The 22809-nt window shown below is 30.2% G+C and overlaps 1 protein-coding gene across 1 annotated transcript in view; it reads left to right on the top strand.

Annotated features, from left to right (window-relative positions):
* Positions 1-22809, top strand: part of Ncam2 (neural cell adhesion molecule 2) — a 231657-nt gene that overhangs the window by 174258 nt on the left and 34590 nt on the right. Inside the window, exons 13-15 of the mRNA XM_071615777.1 lie at positions 2789-2908; positions 6184-6305; positions 14894-15074. Coding sequence (XP_071471878.1) covers positions 2789-2908; positions 6184-6305; positions 14894-15074 — 423 coding nt within the window. The remainder of the gene's footprint in view (positions 1-2788; positions 2909-6183; positions 6306-14893; positions 15075-22809) is intronic.

The following is a 22809-nucleotide window of genomic DNA, read 5'->3' as shown; positions in this document are numbered from 1 at the left end:
CATTCTTCTGTTTGTACATGATGTGGAATTACACCGATTGTGTAGTCACATGTGCACATAAGGTAATAATGTCCAGTTCATTCTACTATCCTTCCTACCCCTATATTCCTCCCCTTCTTTCACTCCTCTCTGTCAAATCCAAAGTATCTCTGTTCTTCCCTAGCCCTGGCCCCATTGTGAATTAGCATCTGTATATCAGAGAAAACATTCAGCCTTTGGTTTGGGGGGGGATTGTCTTATTTTACTTAGCATGATATTGTTGAGCCCCATCCATTTACCTGCAAATACTATATTTTATCCTTCTTTATGGCTGACTGATATTTCACTGTGTGTATATATACCATATTTTCTTTATCCATTCACCTGTTGAAGGACACCTATTTGGCTCCATAGTGTAGCTATTGTGAGTTGAGCTGCTATAAGCATTGATAGGGCTGTATCACTGTCATATGCCGATTTAAAGTCTTTGGGGTATAAACGGAGGAGTGGGATAGCACTGTTACTTGTGAATTCTTGGTTATGCTGGCTTTGAGTAGAAGCTTTCCCAATAATGTCAGAAGTACAACTTCTTAGCATTTAAGATACAAATCTAATTTAGATTCTTTCTTGTTTTCCATAATCTACATAACAAGATCCATGCAAGCAATCATCTTCTCTACATTGTAACTACATTTTTTTTTTCTGGAGCTCATATTATATATAAATTGATTCCTGATCATGAACTGGATTTGGCTTTCCTGAAAAGTCTAATAGGAATCATTGTGTTCAAGCCATTATTTTCCCATTTATCCGTTCAGCTTCCCACCAATCAAATGTCTGTGCCAATCAGTTTTCCCTAATTTCTTTCCCTTCAATATGACATTTTGTGTTATAATCTGAGGCTTAACAGGTGATTCACTCTCTTAAGAGCAATTTTAATTTCCTGGTAAGTTAAAGAAATAGAGATATACAGACCTGAATTTTTCAGTTGGAAATTTATTCTTTCTGCCAATTTTAAAACATCTCTATGTGATTACATAAAATCTGGTTAAAATTAGAAGAAACTATTTGAAATATTTTCACCACAAATTAATGGTAAGTATTTGAGGATATAAACATGGTTTTCTTTATTGAATATTAAACAGTGTATATATGTGTCGAAATAAAATATGGTGCCCCTAAAATATGCATATTGTTTCAATAAAACAAATTAAGAATTAAAAATCAGTTCTGGTTGATATATAGACTCCACTCTTAAGTAATATTTATCTGGAGTTCCATAATTTACATATTTAATTTTGTATTTTAGGTGAAGAAAAGATCTCTACAGTACATTCAACAAATTATTTTTCTTTTATAGAGCTTAATGAATAATTCAGTGAAGATGTAGTAATTGCCAATATGAAAAACTAAACAGACACAATGATAAGGAATATTTGGGGAAAGAACTGAACAGAAGTACCAAAACAAATTTATTAAGTCTCCTCAGACATTGTGGAAAATGTCATCTAGTGAATATATATGACAATGTAATCATCTGAAAAATGTATTATTACTTTGGTATTTTGTTAAATGTCAATCATTTTTCACCCACAGTTTAAAAACTCAATAGCATTGAAAATATGGTTCTGATTACTTATATAATTCTATATTTTATTTTGTGATTGATTATATCTTCTATTATGAATTGATCATTTGACTTGTTTCTATTATGTAAAGCAGACATGATTTCTTTTTGATTGTCATTGAGACATGTCCATTTATACTCATAAAATTATTGCTTTTTATCCAAAGAGACTAAAGATAAAGACAGATGTAAGTTTATAAATTTCATCAGAGAACTTATGAAGGTATAATATTTTGAAATCCACACTTGCATTCAACATTATCAAATCACCTTTACTTCATTGTATCTTTTCAGGTTCTTCCTTTTTGTCATGTTGAATCCAGGACTGGTAGGGTAGTTTAACATATATATATATATATATATATATATATATATATATATATATATATATATATATATTAATCTGTTGCAATAAAAACATGATCTCTTCCATTTGACCCATAACCTTTCCAGTTTTATTTTTCTTCATACATTTGGGCACATACATTTTGTTTCTGACTGCAGGGAAAAAATCACTATAACTTTTTTTTCTCATAACTATTCTGTTTTGAGAAGAAATTCAGAGGAAAGATACTGTGAGAATGAGGAAAGAATACTTTAAACTAGTATTAAAAGTAGTTTGATTTCATTTGAGATTCTAAAATAAATGATCCACTTTTACTGTGTATTTGATTTTGTGATACTTCTTTAACATAATGGAAGCACCTCATATCAGTGGCCAGGACTCTATATGTTGAATTGCATGTCTCTATTAAATTCTATAGAAATAATTGACTTGGAATCCTAATTCTACTTTCCATCTCTTATGGGATACATACAGAAAAGATTATTTATTTACAACATTCCCATTTCTTGGACAATATAAAAATGAGAGAATATATTTTATTTTATATTATCTAAGAATATGTATGGCAAAAAGGAACTTAAATGTTTTTTTTTTTTTTTTCTTTGAATGTTATTATTTGGGATCAGAAGGCTAAAATAGAAGTGAAGAGGAAAATTTTATAGATTATTATTTTCTAATGTGACCATCCTTTTTTTTTCAGGTAGTTCACAGAAATATTCACAGTGAAATTATATATTCAACATTGTAACAAGCTAATCTGTTTTCCTTATTGAAACACATTAAACCTAGGTATATATTCATATATTTATATATATATTTTTCTTTTTTTCTTTCAGCAATGGTTGTTTTGAGCAACCTGGAACCAAATACAACTTATGAAATCAGGGTTGCAGCTGTAAATGGAAAAGGGCAAGGAGACTACAGTAAAATAGAAATCTTCCAAACATTGCCAGTTCGTAAGTAATCATCTATGTTTTGCTCTGTATTGCCCTTTTCTTCATTTGCAATTTTAGTGGAATCTTTAAATACAGGAATATGTTTTAACACTTTGGGAAAATAAATCATGCCTCTGTTAAAGTGATTTCTAAAAATAGTGGCATCTTTGTGTTATTAATATAACTTTGCTTTAAAGGTAGGCAAAAAAGGAAAGGAGCAGTGAAATACATAGCCTAAAATTTGCTATCAGGAGATTTTCTGTACACCAGCTAATTAATTGGATTTTAGAATTCAAACTTTATGATGTGAGATAGTGGAAAATGTTTATTTAACATAACCAATATTCTGTTCTTTTGTTGAGGCATGACTGTTCCCTTTATCCCTTAAGTGACACAAAAAAGGAAACATTCAGTTAATCAGTTACAAAAGTGACTACAAGAGAAAACAAACTGTGTAACCTTTTCTTTATAACTATGCTATTCTGAGGTATTTAGTTTATGTGAAGTTATATGAGAAACCATAATGAATATGGCAGAAGACTTATAAAATAAGTGCATACAACCACCTACCAGATACACACATTAGCCAAATTGGCCTAAATAAATTCTTACCTTAATTTTGACCAAGAAGTTTCTATTGATTCTCATAAAACTTGTCAGACAAATTTCCTTCCCTCCATTTCCACTGCCGTTTTCTTTTTAGTAGCTCATTTTTTTTTTTTTTTACCAAAATGACTCCCAGAACATATGTCTCTATGCCTAATCCTACCTCTTATCTGATCCATATATAGTCTTCTTAAAATTTTCAACCATACCTTCACCTTCCTACCTTCCCACTTTTCCACCAGACACAGCTTTGCCTGGCCCCTGCCTCACCTATCCTCCACTGCTGCCTCAAAGCCCTCTCTATATGGAGGTTGAAGAAGAGAAAGGATGTTTCCTTTCTCTATAAAACTCTGCAGTCTGTTTTGATTTCTTTACTTCTGGTGAAACCTAGGGTCACTCTAAATCAGTTCACAATGAAGACATGATCTCTTCCATTCAATTCTGGATGATCTCTCCAGTTTTACAATTGGACACGTATCTCTCCCAAATACCATGAATAATTTAAAAGGTGTATTTAGCTGCTTCTCAGGATTTTTTGAAGTTCAAATGAAAAAAAAAATTAATGAAAAGTACTTAATATGCCAAAGATATATAGTTACTGATTATTATTGATATTATTACTTTTGCATAAACATTCTATTGTACTCAAAAACAAAAACTATTAGTTCAGTATGTTTAACTCCAGTAGAACCAATATTACATTTGTTCTGAATTTTCTTTTTCTTTTTTTTTTTAATGAAAGTAGTTTTTTTAGAGAGAGAGAGAGAGAGAGAGAGAGAGAGAGAGAGAGAATTTTTTTAATATTTATTTTTTATTTTTCGGCGGACACAACATCTTTGTTTGTATGTGGTGCTGAGGATCGAACCCAGGCCGCATGCATGCCAGGCGAGCGTGCTACCACTTGAGCCACATCCCCAGCCCCTGAATTTTATTTTTCAAAGGAAATATCAACTGAAATGAAATAACAATTTGATTTATTGAAATCAACAGTGGATCTATTTAACAGTTAAATGTATGCATCAATATTTAAAATATATTTGTAAAGCATTCACTTCTGAAAATATAGTTTCTGCTTCATAACTATTTCAAATATTATTATTAAAATTATTATAGTAATGCTATTAAATGAATTTGTAGTATACAACATGGAAATTCTCAGTTCTGATTTAGAAATTATATGAAACCACCTGAGATTTATGATTCATTTTAAATACTTTGGTTTCCCCTGATTACTAAATACTTTTAATGAATTATTGCACTCTTCTTTATAGAAGTTACAATTCACTTAGCCAAAATACTATTCTATTTCTTGCATACAAATTATGTTGGATCATTACACCTATATGCTAATTTAATTAACTTTTTGGAAATTTAGTCTACAATTCCTTGATTCTATTCCAATATAGCTATAACATGTGAATCTATTTTTCTACTTATTTTCTTATCTATATGCCAACACATCTCATTGTCATATTGCTTTAGTGACCTACTTTTTTGTTTTTGTTTATTTATTTATTTGGTCCTGGGGATTGAACATGGGGGCACTGAAAGGCTTCTTAGACCTTTGTATTTTATTTTATTTATTTTGAAGCAGAGTGTTGCTAAGTTGCTAGTTGCTTAGTGTCTCACAAAGTTGCTGAGGCTGGTCTTAAACTTGCTATCCTCCTGTCTTAGCCTCCCAAGTTGCTGGATTACAGGTCTGAGCCACCATGCCCAGCTGTGACCTAACCATTTCTAAAAGAATTTACTTACTTACTAAAGGTTATAAATACCACATTATAAATAAAGGTAACTTGCTGAGAAAACAAAACTAATCAAACAGAACCAAGTTTCTGCAGATCAGTAGCATGCAATCCTCTTCACATTTTGTGCTTATTTGTCTGCCTTGACATTCCTCTGGGTCAACAGGTTAAAGACAGTGTTCTGAAACACAGAAAACTAAAGTTTGTGTTTTATCCTTAGTTTTACCCTTTTTGTAACCACACTCATAGCCATAACGATATCCTTAGAGAACTGTAGGAAACAGAGATAGATGCCAGAGCATGCCAAGCATATCAAATCAGGGACACAGAGCAGAGAGTCCCCATTCCAAGTCACCAAGCAGTAATGGTATCCTTCCTTAGAAAAGTTTTACACATAAGTGAATCCTTGTTTTATTCAAAATTTATTAGCATCTCTATTATGTCAAGTGTACACAAAGAATAGTATCAAAGGCAAATATATGACGAAACTAAAAATAGTACAATACTGAAAAAAAAAACAGTACAAAGAATTGGAAATTACAAACTGTTAGAATTTACATCTATGAAACACAATGCTGATGAAAGCAGGTAACAAATTTTGCAATGTAAATTTACATTAATAAGTTACTTAGGATTATATGCTATTTATAAAAATAGAAATAAAGTTTTACATTTGAATAATCAAAACTGTCCTCAAGCATTTGCACATCAATATAAATAATATGTCTCACCACAATTTTGGCATGATACTTCCAGATTTCTGAATGTTGAAGATTCTCGGATAAGTAAATCAGTCCTGAGGTCACATCATAACAAAGAGCAAATATCAAGTGTAGAATCCAGGAAAATATATATTTGATAATATGACCATGTTCCTCTTATTAAAATGCAGTTTCTCTAGGTATGTGGCATGTGTGCAAATGAAGAAATGTTGTATTGCGTATCTAGGTGAACCAAGTCCTCCATCCATACACGGACAGCCAAGCAGTGGGAAGAGTTTTAAACTCAGTATCACCAAACAGGATGATGGAGGGGCCCCTATTTTGGAATACATAGTGAAATACAGAAGTGTAAGTACCTTATTTATTATTATTTTGTATCAGATGTTTCAAATTCTACTGACACTGAGTCACACTATGTTAATAGATCTGGAAAATGTATATTCAATCCTGATATTCGTTATTATAAATTATTATTTTCCCCCTTTGGTGAAATGTAAAAATGGAGCTTCAAAATAATCTCTTGGATTGCATATTCTAATTTCTCGGTGTGAAATATTAATTGGCAACATGTCAGAAAGAACATACCATTTGTCTTATTTTTCTGACAAGTTTCACAGTGAATTTTAACTTTCCATTACACTTGATATTAGTAACTTTGGGCAATGTCCTCTTGTTCATTATTTATACTTTGGGTAGAATTATTAGCAAATCATACCTCAGAATATGTTATTATAATCAAATAATTAGATTACTTTGTCCTTAATATTTAGCAAAGAATGAGCACAATAAACTTTAGGAAACAGGATTCATTTTCTCAAATTTAGTTAGCTGTAGTTAATAAATGAAGTCCAGAGCTTCATGAGTACTGTTGACAGACATGGGGGAAGCGTGACATTTGCTGGCTATGGAGTGCTGAGAAACAAGTGTCCCCATGGACTTTACCTCTTTAGCTGAAAATGATACCAAAAACCATTTAAACCTTTTCCATAAGTAACATTGATTGTGTCTGCTATAAATGGGTTATAAAGTGTGCTTCTTAATAGCATGTGGAAAAATATAAATATTTTCCTACAGTCCACAATATTCTACATTATAATATTGCTCTTCTACATTTAAGCACCTAGGTTTTGAAAAGTGATAAAAGGGGAATTTGATTGTGAATGCCTTGCTTCCATGTTTATTTTTACATTTCATTTCAGTCTTTTCAATTTAATATTAATATTCCCTTCACAAGACAATTCTTTGGTCCGCATTTCCTGCTGACAGTGATGGGCAGCCATGAGTCTGTTGCTTACTCTGCTGTGCAGGCTTCATTCCTTGACAACAAGACAGCTCTGAAAGCACTATTGGTCTCTCAGGGGTGTGAGAGTGTCTTGCTACTTAGGCCAAGTCCCTTGAACATTCTCTTTTGTTCATCTGGAAGTTATATGGAAGGCAGAGATTCTCTCTCAAAGGCACATTGGCTTGCATTAAATTCATGAATTGTACTGGAACAAGAGGCCTTCCATGCAGGTTATAGCCAACCTACAATTACACCTAGAAGAACTGATGGTATAATATATAGGTATATTCTGACAATGTGTAAAGAACTCCAGTCACATCCACTAGAGAACATTAAAATGTAGTAACTAGGGCTAGAGTTGTAGCTCAGTGGTAGAGCGCTTGCCTCACACACGTGAGGCCCTGGGTTTGATCCTCAGCACCACATAAAAATAAACAAAGATGTTGTGTCCATCTACAATAATAATATTTTTTAAAAAGGCAATAACTAGTTGTGAGGATATGTCATATATTTTATGTATATAATTTTTATTTAAAATTAAAGCTATATTTGATTATCTTTTCTAATAAGTTGATAGTAGAAAATAGCACAAATTCAGTGAAACCAGACTTGTTGATTTCAATTGAAGATAGAAAATATTTATTATTTTAAACTGTATCTTTTCTTCAATTCTTTTATTAGTGCCTTTTATTAAGAAATCAGGCATAATTTACAAATGCTGTGATGTTTTTCTGTTGGATTAACTTTTTTCATCTTTGTTCACATTTCCAGTTATCTAAAAGTATACTTCAGAAACTAAGAATACTACAGCACACAGTATGCATCGTTCTCCATTTAATACAAATTCAATAAATGTTATTACATATTTACCCCAAAACTTAAGGGATATCTTATTCCTGGAAAGTGAATTTTATGTAAATTTTACTCTTCAAGTTGATATAGACTGTTTATTTGATATAATGTACATTTGGGTTTCAGGCATTAGAAAACATAATTAATTGAAGGTATTAAATTAAGATGACTTGGGTTTTTTTTTTTTTTTGAATTAAATAAGTATATTTGTTAGATAATGCAGAGTTAGGATAGTAGCTTAGAAATATGATCAGGAATCCAAGCTATTTTTGTTCATACTCTTTTATTCTTACTATATTCTTAGTATTATATACTAAGAATATAGAGGATGTTCCTAAAATGGTGGCTTTAGTACATATTCACAATGTGAAGAGACTTGAAACAACAAAAGAAGGGATAAGCCAGTTAGCTGAATCTGTCTCCTGTTTTAGCAATATAGTGAATCTTTTAGTAAAATACCACCAAGCAAATGAAAATTTTTTCTTATCATATAGAAATCTATCTTATGGCCTTTTTTAAATAAAGTGTTACTAATGTGGGGATTGAGCTGTTAATGTGATCATTTTTATCATTTTAATGCTCATCACTGGTAATGCGTATCTGAAAGGCACAGTAGTGGCATTTTTGGGAAGTTTCATTTTGAGGATCTGAAGCTCTATCAACCAAGGCAGAATATTTCACATCACTGCCTCCCATTCACTGCACTGCTGGTAGTAGCCCCAGGCAATTTCCTACTCAGATTTGTAGCCAGTTATAGTCACAAAATGTCAATAATGACATTTCAGACATTCAGGAATATGTGTATGGTGTGTGTGTGTGTGTGTGTGTGTGTGTATAAATATAGTTTATTTTAAAACAAATTAATATTTAAAGTTGACTTTGCACTTATTTGATTTCTTTAAATGTGGGTTACAATTTAGCTTTTCTGAAAAGGTTGTATGAAACACATCTAGATCCAAATAATTACATTGTTAATCATAATGAGATTAGCAAAGTAAGAAAGATGCAAGTTTACATAATGGTTATCAACAAATTTTAACTTTCACATAGTTGATATGACAGAGTTAACTTGATATGGCTGAGCCTTAGCTTAAAATTTAATAGTTACCAATTTTATCTTAAGTAAATGCCTATCTTCCAATAATATTTTTCTTACTATTTATCCAACAATTTTGTTTACCCCCCCAAATATTTGTTCCTACCCAGTTCCTTCTTTCCTGTTCCCCTCCTCTTCATTGCCAATTTCCACCCTTTCAAATTCCAAAAAATACTGAAGTCTCAGTTTTCAATATTATAATGGAAATGATTTATTGCATTAATTTAAAAATGACTAAATTAACTGATAATCTATTACTATATTACTTGTCCCTGAGCCACTAGCACTTTAATAGTGAATACTGTTTTAATAACAGAATTTTTGGCACCTATAAAAAGTTTTGAAAAGGTAATTTTTTTATGTTGTTTTGCCTTACAAAAAAAGTGTTGCTCACTCTTGGAGATGTTGTATTTTATAATCAATCAAATATAAATGATAATTTTTTACATTTTTTAAGGACAAACTGAAACAGAAAATTTGGGTGACTTGGTGAAGAGAAGGTGCAGATCACAGAAGATAAGACTATACAAACTTAACACAGTTTGCAGGCATAGTATCCACATAAACATCTGCCTGTGAAATTACATCAACACCTCAACCACCACCTCATTTAACCTCAGCTGCTCAGGTCCTGTGCTTCCAAATACAGCCGTTCTGGAACACTTTCCTCTTAGCATATTTTTTAGTAGTATGCCTTCCACTTCAATGTGTTAAACTATTCTACATACTCTTATATTTTGTCCCTCCCTTTTCTACCTCTCTCATCTACAAGTTTCTCGCTTTGAAGGTCCCATTCAAGGTACTATGATTAAATAAGAAGTTATATTAACATGATTAAGTAAATAGCTAATCTTATAAAGGGACAATTTTATTCACATTTTTTCTTGACATTTAAAAATGTGGTTTTTTTTTCAAGAGCATTTGGCACTAAGTGTTTAAAATGGCGTTTGACTTGATATTCTTCCTTGCATTGAAATGATTTACTTGAGCATCTGTTCCTTTAGTATGTTCTAAACCACTTCATCTATTAGTTTCTAAACCCTCATGAATTTCATAGTGAGCAAAGTCCAATTTAATAATGTGAAAAATGATTGAGAGATAAGAAATTCAATTTTTAATTAGATAACCTCTATGGAAAAAAATCAGATAGAGAATCTGGAAAATAATTAACACCCCTAAGATTTTCACAAAATTTCTTCTTTCAAATCCATTGTAGACAAGAGTATGTTTTGTATTCTGAGAAATATAACAGAGACAATATGCCCCTTATATGATTCTTGATTTCTAGCACACACTAAGTATAAGCACTTAATATGCTAAGGGAAAAACACTGGACTTCCCATTTACAAATACAGATAGATAGTATGTAAATTCCTGTAGATTGTGAATCAGGAAGCACATGTTTTCCTATGTTACCCTGAAATAGAGCACATGGGTTCGTTCACTCACACATCAAGACAACAGAATTTGTTAGAATAGAACTAGAATAATAAAATCTGAATGAGATGTCTCTCTGGATCCTTCATGAAAATTAACACCTCTAACTATAGGGTAGTAAGATTAAATCTTGGATTTAAAGATTGGAGGTAAAGACAAGGGTATTAACCAAATGAAGTATTCAGAATAATGCAGAAATTGTTTTTAAGTACAGAATATTCACATCTATTTTGTACTTGAACTGTCAATATAACTCCACATAATTTAATAAATTAATTAAAACTCCATGAGTTTTTCACAATTTTTCTTCTAATTTGATGATAGCTATGGGATCATAACCACCACTTAGTGTGGGCACATTAAATAGTTTTCTTGAGCTAAGAAAGGCTCAGGAAAATTGGTAAGTGAAAATCAATTGTGAGGAATGTGCCTTAGGGACCAACAACAATGGTTATAACATATGTTTTTATGTCTTAATTGACCTTCTTAAGTCATTTGGAGTCTGGGAGGTTGTATAATATCTCAATTGGAACAGAAAGAAGAGATAAGTTTTAAAAGGGCATTAAAATGATAAATAATAAAGTTGAGCTTTTGTTGAGTGAACTTCTTAGTTAATAAGATTTTAATGTGCACATTGAAATATATTTAAAGCTATTGGCCTCAGTTTTGAAATATTTTTAAACATGAATAACTTTGAGCATTAAAAAGTATGAAGTGCTTTAGTGGAATTCTTTGTTGTAAAAGAAGGGGATGGTTTTGTTCATGTTTGTATTGATAGTGTAAAACAGAGTATTTGTTGTCAGAAGGAACACATGCATCAGTGAATCAATCAATTCATGTTATGCAATTATATATAGTCTTATAATAGATTCATAAATATGAGAAATGATGAATGCAAAAAGAAGTTTAAAAATCAGTTGTGAAGAAGATGCTTTGCTATGTGCAAGTTTTTAATGGATGTGAGAACACAGAATATAATGACCAGAAAAAAAATTAGATTTTTATTCCCTTGAGTAGTAAGTGGGTGATAAAGGTTTACAGACATATTAAACAGGACTCATCTTTCAAAATTTTACCAAATTTCAGGACATGGAACAAAGGCAATTTGAGTTACTTATCATAATGAAAAAAATAAATAACAATTTAAAAGGTTTGTGCTAAAATTGTCCAAACAGTAATGTTCCCAAATCTCATGAGAAATTATGTTTCATAAATATTTTTCTTTTCATATAAATATATGCTTATATATAATATATTTGTATTTAAATATTTATATATATGTGAGTTATCCTAATTGCTAAATCACCTATCTTATAGTCACAGTAGCAATCTGAATTTGCAGAATCCTGTATCCTTTTACAAAGTCATACAAATATCAACTGAACCATGCTGCCAGGAAATCCAGAAAATGCTTTATGTCCATAGAAAATTGGAAATCATACATCAAAAGAATCAGAAGAACCTAAAATTAGTCTACTTATAATGAGTTCATCTTCTCTATTGTCCTTTAATTTTATAATTATTCAGTTTTTATTAATGATTTGTTTGACTGTACATGCCACGAAACCACATAAAGCAAGTTAATGGACTACTGCTTGTTCTGAATAAACACAATGAGGAAGCTTCTACAAATTAAAAAATGTTATGACTCCTTCTACCTTTCCTCTGACCCCCTACCTATATGGAGGATAGCAAATCTCTCTCTATGATATTATAACTTCATAATTACTACTAAGAAGTGTCCAATTCACATATGGCCCTGCTATCTATTTTCTGACAAAGAGGATTGCTTAATAAGAGCTATATCAAAGTAAAATGACCATTTTTTTTCAGTAGCTGCCCTTCAACATGTAATTGGCTTATTAATAATAGCCCCATTCAGCAAATCATCTCATTAACTTACCTAAGGGGAACATTTTGCAACTAGTTATCTTAAATTGTTCCCTGGGAATTTTCTGTAAATTAGGCACTCTACAAATGCCTAATTGAGATTTTCATGCCTAGGGGAGTATTTGGTAACACCCACTTTAATTTTTTTTCCTATTCCCTAGGAATAGCAATTAAGGGATTAAAATACCTCATTGTCTAATGTTGAATGGAAAATGAAATTGATTTATATTGAAGAAATATTAGAACTCCCTTTGGTTCCTTTTACCATCAGTCTAAAATAATTGAGAGGATTTAAATTTACCATGTTAAGGGCTTCAACAATTAAGAGTTAAATGACTGTTTAATCAGAGGAGACTACCTGTGTGTCTTGTACTTGTCAAGAAGTTTCATCTCAAATGCTCAAGTCTCAGAAATTATATTTTTGTAGGATTATTTGAAGGACATGAAACCTATCCATTTCTCTGCAGAATAAATGTTAACCTTGGGTAATACAGATCTGCTATTGATTTATTTTCTGACTCACCCAAATCTATACTTAAATCCAAAACAAAATTTGATTATGCAGATTCTCACAGATTATACAAAATGCTTTATAATTACAAAGAATATACAGAAAATATTGGGGTAATGCCAAAGCCACAGGGGCATGAACAGCTCTGCTTCCTTGGGTGGCCCTTGTCTTTATAGTCCTTAGTAACTTTTAATTTACTTGAAAAAAATTAGTCTACAGTGTCTTTTATATCCCCTAGTGGTTATGAATCTTTATAAGATATAAAATCATTGTTTTTATGCACTATAAAGGACTCACACCTTTGTTATTAGATTAGGAAAAAAATGAAAAGAAAATGGCACCTGGGTTTATTTTTCTAGTAAGAGTGACATTATGTTCTTAGGAGACCTGTCTGATTCCTGACTCTATTACATCTCCCTGTCAAGAATTCCCTTGCTTGATTATTCAGAGAATTTGTAGCTTTCTTCTGTGTTGGTTTATAAACACTAAGATAAGTATATTTTACACTTCTTGTTCACTATTGTGTTCATGGCATCATCAACCGTAAAGGTTGAATATGGAGGAAATTCCAAAGAACTGACTCTGATAAATTTAAAATGAAAATATTGTTTACAATTTTAAAAACTTGAGTCAACTGGTTAAGTATTTGTAATTAGACTGAAAACAGTCCTTAAGAATCATCAATCTTTCTAGTAAATACCTTTCTAAATATTTACACTCTAATTTACCAATTTTTATGTAGTAGTATAAAATTGATTTGAACATTAACTTGGAATTTGCTGTAATTTGAAAATAAAAAAGTATCAAAGTTTCACCTTACATGAATTTGATGTAATAAGAACATTCCATGGAAAATTCCAATAAAAATTGGACTATGCCCGAGCATTGCCAGTTCCGATTTGGTATATAGTTATTATGAAAAGAGGTGATTTATTAATATTGGCTACCATTTTTAATAGTTTTGATTCTTAAGGTCATAGAATACCCAGTTTACTAGGTTTTTCTCATTTTTCTATGAAGAAATATGATTGAGCCAGCTGCTGAAACCACTTCTGTTATAAATGAGAAGGGAACGAAATGGGAAGATTAAGGAAACTGCCTGGTTTTCATCTTTAATATGTGGTATAACACAATGATCACATTCTTGTGACTCTATTAAAATTGATAAAATTATATTGATACACCAGTTTGTTTTTCTATGTTAATTGTAGTAGTCATGTTATTTTTTTTATATTTGTGAAAAGTAAGCAGCAATTCAAATAGTGTATAATCTAAAACTCTTATTTTAGAAAATGAATCAAATAGAACTATGTATACATTTCTTTAAAAATAGAAGTAACTTTCTTTAATTTTCTTATGCTAATTGTTTCTTCTAAGCTGTCTCATTCTGAGTGATAAAATATCATAGCATTAAGAAAACAGTGGTAATATAATCTGTAATGATATCCAGACTTTAATTTCAAGACTCCTCTCCCCAAAGTTTAATAGTCTCTAGCAAATATTTTAAGGATCACATAAGATTTTTTTGTATATATTTTGTTTCATATGTCCAGTTCACAGTATTCTTAATAATCATCCAAGTGAACTAAAACTCAACTAATATATACAAACTTAAAGTAAAAATAATGTCAATGAATGAAAAACTACTGGATTATCAAACATTAATTATAAAATTATTACTTGGGTACTATAGGCATAACATTTTATGTAGATAGGTGATAAAAATAATACTAACTTCATTGAAATAGCAACTTCATATATCCATCTGCATAAGGAAATGTGTCCACTTGTTTCATATTAAAATTAATTGTATTAAAAAATCACAATTTTATTAATATTTACAAAATATACTTTTATTTCCTTCACAGAAAGATAAGGAAGACCAGTGGCTAGAGAAGAAAGTGCAGGGAAATAAAGATCACATTATTTTGGAGCATCTACAGTGGACAATGGGATATGAAGTTCAAATTACAGCTGCCAACAGATTAGGATATTCTGAACCGACAGTTTATGAGTTCAGCATGCCACCAAAGCCCAACATTATTAAAGGTAAGCAAAACCTTATCTTTTCTTAATGCAAGTATGATATCATCGTTTTATGATCTATCTTGTTTTTCTCAATAAACAAAATATGATTTTATAAATGACAATATAAATTCCAGGTTCTTATAATTCTTATTATGACACATCACATTCACGTGGTTTTAATTACTCTTGTCATGGGATGTTGGCTATTTTGTTTCACAGATTTAGCAATTGAATGAAGAGGAGAAAAATGAGCATAGGGGGAAGGTGGAGGGTGAGAATGAATGAAGAAAATCAATATGAAAAATTTCTGTTGATTCCAAAAAAGAAAAAAAAATACAGCTTTTCTAAGAAAAATCTCTCTTCTCTTTCAATCTTGTGAGAGATTGAAAATTCCAAACATAAAGATGAGCTCACCTCTCCCTGTCCAATGAGGTTGATTTTAGAAATGTAAAATGTCACACAGCAATGCAAAAATAGTCACAAATATAACACAAAGATATATAGCTAGACTTTGAAGGTGGTGGATTCTGCCTTTGATAGGTAGTAGTGCTTACATCCATCTTTACATATTATATTTTATTTCTATTATCAAAGTCCACAGGAAGAATATTAAAATTCTTTTCAGTTACATACTATAGAGGTCATGTTACAAGAATATATCCTGCTTCAAAATAAAATTTAAGTTTTAGTTGACATATTGACCATACATTAAAATTTTTCTCTTAATGATCACATTTAACATTAAATTTTATGGAACCTGTGTATGTGGGTGTGCCTGTATGTCTAATCTCTTTATGTATACATATAAATATGACAGCAGCATATTAATTCATGAAATCATGGTTTATTTATGTCTAATTATCATAGAGTACCACCATTAGTCCATAATTGTTTGAAAATAGAATATGAGTAAAACTTGTCAGTATAGTCATATTATTTATTCTTCTTCTAATTTCAAATCAACTTTAATCTCATTTTTCATAAATTTGTTATATCATACATCAGGTTTATAAAATTTAAAATAGTTTTATAAAATTAATATTTTGATTAAAAGTAATTACTGTTGATTATAAGGTTTAAAAATAATTGACACTGTGGATTTAAAAATAATTGCTAATATTAATAAATGCTAAAAATCATAATATGAAATTGGAAACTGAGAGGCCTCTAGAAATAATGCAGATATATTATGATGACAATTTCTTTTTAATTTACAGAGGATTTCTGCATTCATTGTCTCAGTTCTTTCTTATTTATGAGTTAGACAAGGAAGAGATACTCATTTTACAAATAAGATTTTAAGAGGTTAAATGATCTGTTTATGCTAAAGGCTACTTTAGGTCCTATGACAAATTTAATGGCCTTATGATATGATATACCTAAATAACAGTGGTTGAATGTGATATCATTTATCCACATATTTTCCTTCATGAATTTTAAATATAATAACTGTCTCTACAATTTAAATGCATTATGTTTGTAATAATGATACTCTATGTATCAGGATATAACAGTCTCTTTCAAGCAAAGTCAGTGTATCAAAAGGAGGCTGGCAATAGTGTATTCCTTCCTCCTGAGTGTTTAACTTAGTTAATACTTGGAGGAAATTATCAATTTTTATTATCAGATATCAAAATACAATTACATAGAAGAAATTAGTTCTAATATTTTTTGGCACAGTAGAATGGCTATAGTCCATAACAATTTATTATATATTTTATAGAGAACTATAACAGAGAATTTTGAATGTTCCCTACACAAAGAAAGGATAATTGTTTTGGAGATAGAAAAGTTACTTACACTGGTAGATTATCCTACATTGTATACATGTATCTGCATATTACACAGTACTACATTATATATACCAAAATTATATAATAAATGAAAATTGGTATTCTATGAACTTGGGTAAATTTTAATAACAATTTATAGATAAAACACAAAAAACTGATTTTTGACATCTTATTGTTAACAAACCTAGAATCCCTGCTATTTTTATAAGAAACTATTGAAAAAAAAAAGCCACTTACAGGTATAAGTGATATAGATCCCACATATATATGCATGTAGATATGTACGTATATACATATGTCATATATATGCATATGAATGGCCAGGATGAATTGTGATGTATTAACTCTAAAAACATGATTTGTATCAGTTTGAGAAACTTGTGGGGCAAGACTTCATAGACAAGACCTAGGAGAAGAATGCACATAATTATGGTTTATTTACTTCTGGCTCTGCCCTGTCAAAATCCATTCACTTATTCATTGCAGTTAGTTCATGAAGTCCTGTTTTGTGACAAGTGCTGAGATGAATACAAAGGATTAATTTATGAGAAGAATACGACTTTTTCCTGGCATCAAAATGTTCACACACTAGAAGAGAAGACAGATATTCCATCATAACTTAGAATACCAATGAATGTTCACAACTACTAGATGTGCCCATGTAGTGTCTGCCATGAGAGCATTTGGCAAGTGTATTGAATTTTGTGATAGAGTTAGGATTAAGCAGGGTTGTCTCCTCAAAAAGTTTTTTTTTTTTTTTTTTTTTCCCTAAATGAAACTTAAGAATGAACCTTTCAGAGGATGTATGGTATATGAAGAAATCTATGATCAAGAAAATACTTGATCTCCTTCAACAATTAGAAAAAGTATGTTTGAGAAAGAATGTGGAGTTTAGTTATTGAAAAGAGATCTATATTTCAAATGAATACAAGGATTTCTAAAATTCGTGTAAATAAGTTTAATACAAATCCTAAGTAATTTTAAGTAGTGAAGTTATATAAATTGATAGGCATTATAAAGTACTCTTATTCATATGAGTAAATGCAAGTGATGGAAGAACAGTAATGCTTAAAGAAAGGTGAATACATTTCAGACACATTATAGAGGAAGACTAACACTGCCTCCTTAATAGATTGGATAATGATGATTTTAAGTTTTCTTGCTTCAGCAACTGAAGTTCTGTTGATGTCATCCCTTAAGTGAAGAACTGGATAGGAGGAACAATCTTGAATGAGGACCAACCATAAGACCAGTTTAGTATTAACTTTGAAACATAAAATAATTGGTTTGAGGTGTCTGGTATAGAGATAAGATAGCTGTCTTGGAACCACAGTGTGAGGCTATGAGTCTTACCAAGTGAAAGGTATATGAAACATGGGTGAAGATAAACCCACTCAATAAACAGAGCCTAAGCTCTGAAGAAGGATTGCTGTCTATTCACTCATTGATATTTTCTCAACACAAGAGGGTGACTGGTACAGTATAGATATTCAAGGAATGCTTCTGAGTGACTTACGTAGAAGGTCAAGAACTAAGTCCCAAGGAATTGTAATACTGGAAGACGAAAATACTCCACTGATAAAGATAATAAAATGTTATAGAGTTATTGGGGTAAAAAAAAAAAAAAGAGTATAGTGTCTTGGTTGTGAAGGCAGGGAGTAATTTTTTCTCAAGACACATACACAAAAAGTGTCATATGTCAAATGCTGCTCACAGGATCTCAACCAAAGAGATATGAAGTTTCCTTGCTGCGTGCAGCTTTGCTAAAGAGGTTTAGTGAGAAAGTAGTGAGAAAGTAGTAAGTTGAGGATGGATGTGAGATTAAAAGATTTAGATACCTTGTTTACTTGATGCTTTCAAGAAGTTGAAGATGAGCAGCGGAAAACAAAAGAGCCAGCATTAGAAAGGCTGATGACAGAGTGTGGTTCATGTCTGATGAAATCATTCATGTAGTCAAGGGAAGTCACATGTGCACATAGATAAAGAAATCCTAGAAGCTAGCAGATGGAATCTATCCTCTCTAAACCATGCCATGATAAAACCTCCATACAACCTATTGGAAAAGGGGAAAATAAAATACTTTATTTATAATAATGCAAAAATATTATTGAATTTACTAACAGAATCCACTGGTTGTAAAGGCCTCACGACAAGACATCCAACACGTGTCCTAATAGATGCAGAATTGTTCAATTTAGATGTAGTTTCCTTAAGGCAACTGTTGAGTCCATGCTAGGGAAGTTGGAGCCTTTAAATCAACAGAATACTATAGAGTTAACATTATATATTTGTATAATATGAAAAATGATCTCCATATGTTTTAATTAAAGCTACTCTGATAATCATGTGGTTTGTTTTTTTTCCATTTTTAAATAAAATATATGTTAAACTCCTATCTTAAATTAGTTATCTATGGTAAATGGCAGATCTTCTATCTTTTCATTTAAATTGGAAAAAATAAAAGTTAGTTTGATTTTAAATTGTTTCTATATAGCATGCATTTTATACCATCCAAATGAGTTTTATTCATATCTTAAATTTAAAAAGCCATTAGTTATATGCGTTTACACATATTTAACTTCTTTTAAACAATAGGCTGAATCTAGAATACATTAATTTGTTGGATTAAAGTACCATTTTTGAGGTCTGCTCACATTCACTTATAAATTATACATTCTATTAAAAATGTTTTTATCCATGTGTACATATTAATGGTTACATTTTCCCTTTGTCTTTATTTTTAATTTTAAAATTATTTTATCATTGTAAATATATTTACATTTTTACTTCTTATTTAATATGTATATATTTTAAAATGTGTGTCTTCATTAACATAGAAATAGAGCATGTAAAATCAATCATGTTGTCTTTTGTAAAATTCATATAGCATAACTATTTTATTGTATTTTATAAATACTGAAAATATTGGGTGGTTATGGCAAATTATTAGACAAATGATTGCGAATTTATCTGTGAAACTAGACATTGACAAAATGGCATCTATTTATTAGTTTTACAATTTCAATGACTAAAAGTTCTATTAAATTGCTAGCTTGGACTTAATTTAATACTTTAAGGAATTCTCAGAGATAAATTTATTTTGATATAATGTCCCATCATTTCTATTGGGTTACAATGTTTGATATTGTTTGTATTTAACCAAGAAAAGCCCTTAGTACCTTTTAGTAACTGCTTCCTTCTACTCTTGCTGTTATTGAGAAGATGTGTAATTTAGACTATTCATATAATTTGGGGACAGTTCAATTCATACATTATCAATTTCTATTGGTAAAATAATTCTATCATCTGGAGACATGTGATAAATACATACTAGTTCTTCAAAATTGACAAGCTAAAAAAGAAATTACATGAATTACCACTAAGAAGTCAATTGCTAACAAATATTGCTAATTGGTATTTTTATGGACTTTCTAGTTGTACTTCTAATGAACTATAAAGTAAAATAATTTTGGTGACCTTCAATATTTCAAAACAACACTAATCTTTCATGAGTGAATAACTCATATCTTTATATGAAATTTACATTTTAGTATAAAATAAAGACATTAGCAGTATTGAAATTAAAATCTGATTAACCATGGAGAAATTTATTTTAACTCTCTAGAATTGTCCATCAAGAATTGATACCACACCCACAATAATATTTCATTGCTTTAATACATAGTGAAAAAATAAGTTTATAAATTATTTTCATGCCATTGATTTCAAAATTATTGTAGAAGAGGTTCAATGATATCTATTCACAATATGCACATGATTAATTAAATGAATTCTCCTATATTCTATTTTTTTACAAATAAATATTCATTATGTGAATTGGTAATTTTAACTTATATTTTTTGGTAATTAATATATTATTTAAATGTAACTGAAATTATTTAATATGCATTCTAAGAAATTGTGGTTGAAAAGTCACCTCAAATCTTGCAGAATATATTAGTTCCTACTTAGGACAGCGCTGTGAATTTTCCCATAGCAGAGGAAATAACTTAGTAACTTGTCCCTTATAATTCGTATTTTCAACTTATAAATGCGAGTTTACACTTAAAGAATCATTGATAGAATTAGTGGCTGGATAACCTGAAATAGACCTTACTGATATTAACCCCATCTTCGTTTTTAATAGGTTACAACAATTTAGAAACGTTTTATAAACAATTTAATCATTTTCTTCTCATATCAAAGTTATTTAATCTTAGTAGTTGTTGATGGCTATGTGTTAATGTTGCATTAATTATTTTCTCTTTTTTTTTCTTTCCTACTGTCATATTTTTTCTTTTCCTTTATTTTCATATTTGTAACTTTATTCCTTTTTTCTTAATTATTTTTATTCTTTTTCTACCTTCAAACACAATCTTCATCATGCAGATAAATGCTGTGAAGCGAATAAAGGTGAAAATGGGAGCCAGTCATGGCAGCTGAATGCTGCTGGGTTTTCTTTCATTATAGCCATAAGTTTGTCTTGCATATTTTAATGTTGTTGTTATGTTATATGATGTCTCCTTTTGTGCCCTTCAAAGTAAAAACAAAATAGTACTAACAAGCTTAATCTAAAAAAAATAAAAGATTTTCTAAACTCCTCTTAATCTTGCACGTATGTTAACACAGGAGCAATTAGATCTTCTCCTCTTACCCAAATTGTTAACATTTTGTGAGGGTAATTTATCAGAAAGCATTGAAGGAAATTCAAACAGAATTGTTTCTTCTAGTACCAATTTCATGGAATAATATGCATTATACTAAAGATCTCTTTGATTTCTAAAGTTGACCTTGCTAAGTATCATGTCACTTGTATTTAGAACTTAAACTGTATGTGTTGTATCTAGTCTTCTTTCATTTGATTACTTTGCAAATGCAACTTAATATCCATGGCCATAATCATATAAGTCATAATTTGATTGATATAATTGTGAATCATTTCTATTGATGTTTGTTATTGTTAAATTTAAACTTCTAACTAAATGAGCATTTCTAAAATTTCATAGTGTCCACCATTTATACAAAACATCGACATGGTATCTTATCATATATGTATCTTTACTTTGTAAATATTTTCTCTTTATTGATATAAAATATCAGAAGGAATGAATATGAATAGGGCTTCTTTTTAAAATTTAATACCAATTAATTTTTTCATTAAGTGAAAATATTTCTTTGTAATTGCCCCAGAGTAAATACATTAAGTTTGAATATGTTTAAAAGGATGACCTCGATTCAATGGATTCAGATTATATGTTCAGCCAGTATGAAATTCTTCTGTTCTAACAACATGTGTAGTTAGTTATTGCATTTCCCTGGACACCTGGGAGTCAGTGGGTGTCCTTGTAATATTTCAGTCACTGTTTTCAAGAAGATGGTGATACTAGATTTTAATTTTAAAGTGGAACTCAATTTAAGTAAGTACCATAAAAGATGATTTTCATTTTAGTGTTTTCATAATTTTAAAATGAGAGTGGTGTTTATCTTTTTACTTGCAACTCCATCATAGCAAATTATTTTTACTACTTATTTAGGCGAATTAGAAGCAACAGGATTTACATATTTGTGTCAAAGAGACTATAACTTACTTGATGAATCAAATGATTGGGATCTGGCCTTGAAATTCATTTATCAAGGGCAGTATTTTTAACACAAATATATTCTCCCTGGTTTCAAATATATATATGCATTTTTATTTTCTGCCCCAAAGGATTTCCAATTCATGCAGAAAGGAAATCTAACCATTTTCTGAGACGTTTTGTTTCAAATAACTACAGCTTATGTTCTGTTGACCAGATAACTACTTATAATTACATCATATTTCCTGATATTTGAGATTATAGAATATGTTCATTATTAATATGTATAAAATGTTGCAAAAGAAAGGAATTTTAATAAAACTTCCAGGATTTTTTTCCTTATTCATTATAATCTAACTTGAACTTTCAATAACTTACAAATAT

Source organism: Marmota flaviventris, chromosome 8, assembly GCF_047511675.1.
Source record: "Marmota flaviventris isolate mMarFla1 chromosome 8, mMarFla1.hap1, whole genome shotgun sequence".
Lineage (NCBI taxonomy): Eukaryota > Metazoa > Chordata > Mammalia > Rodentia > Sciuridae > Marmota > Marmota flaviventris.
The sequence above is the reverse complement of the archived record's forward strand: the minus strand, read 5'-3'. Positions and strand labels throughout refer to the sequence as shown.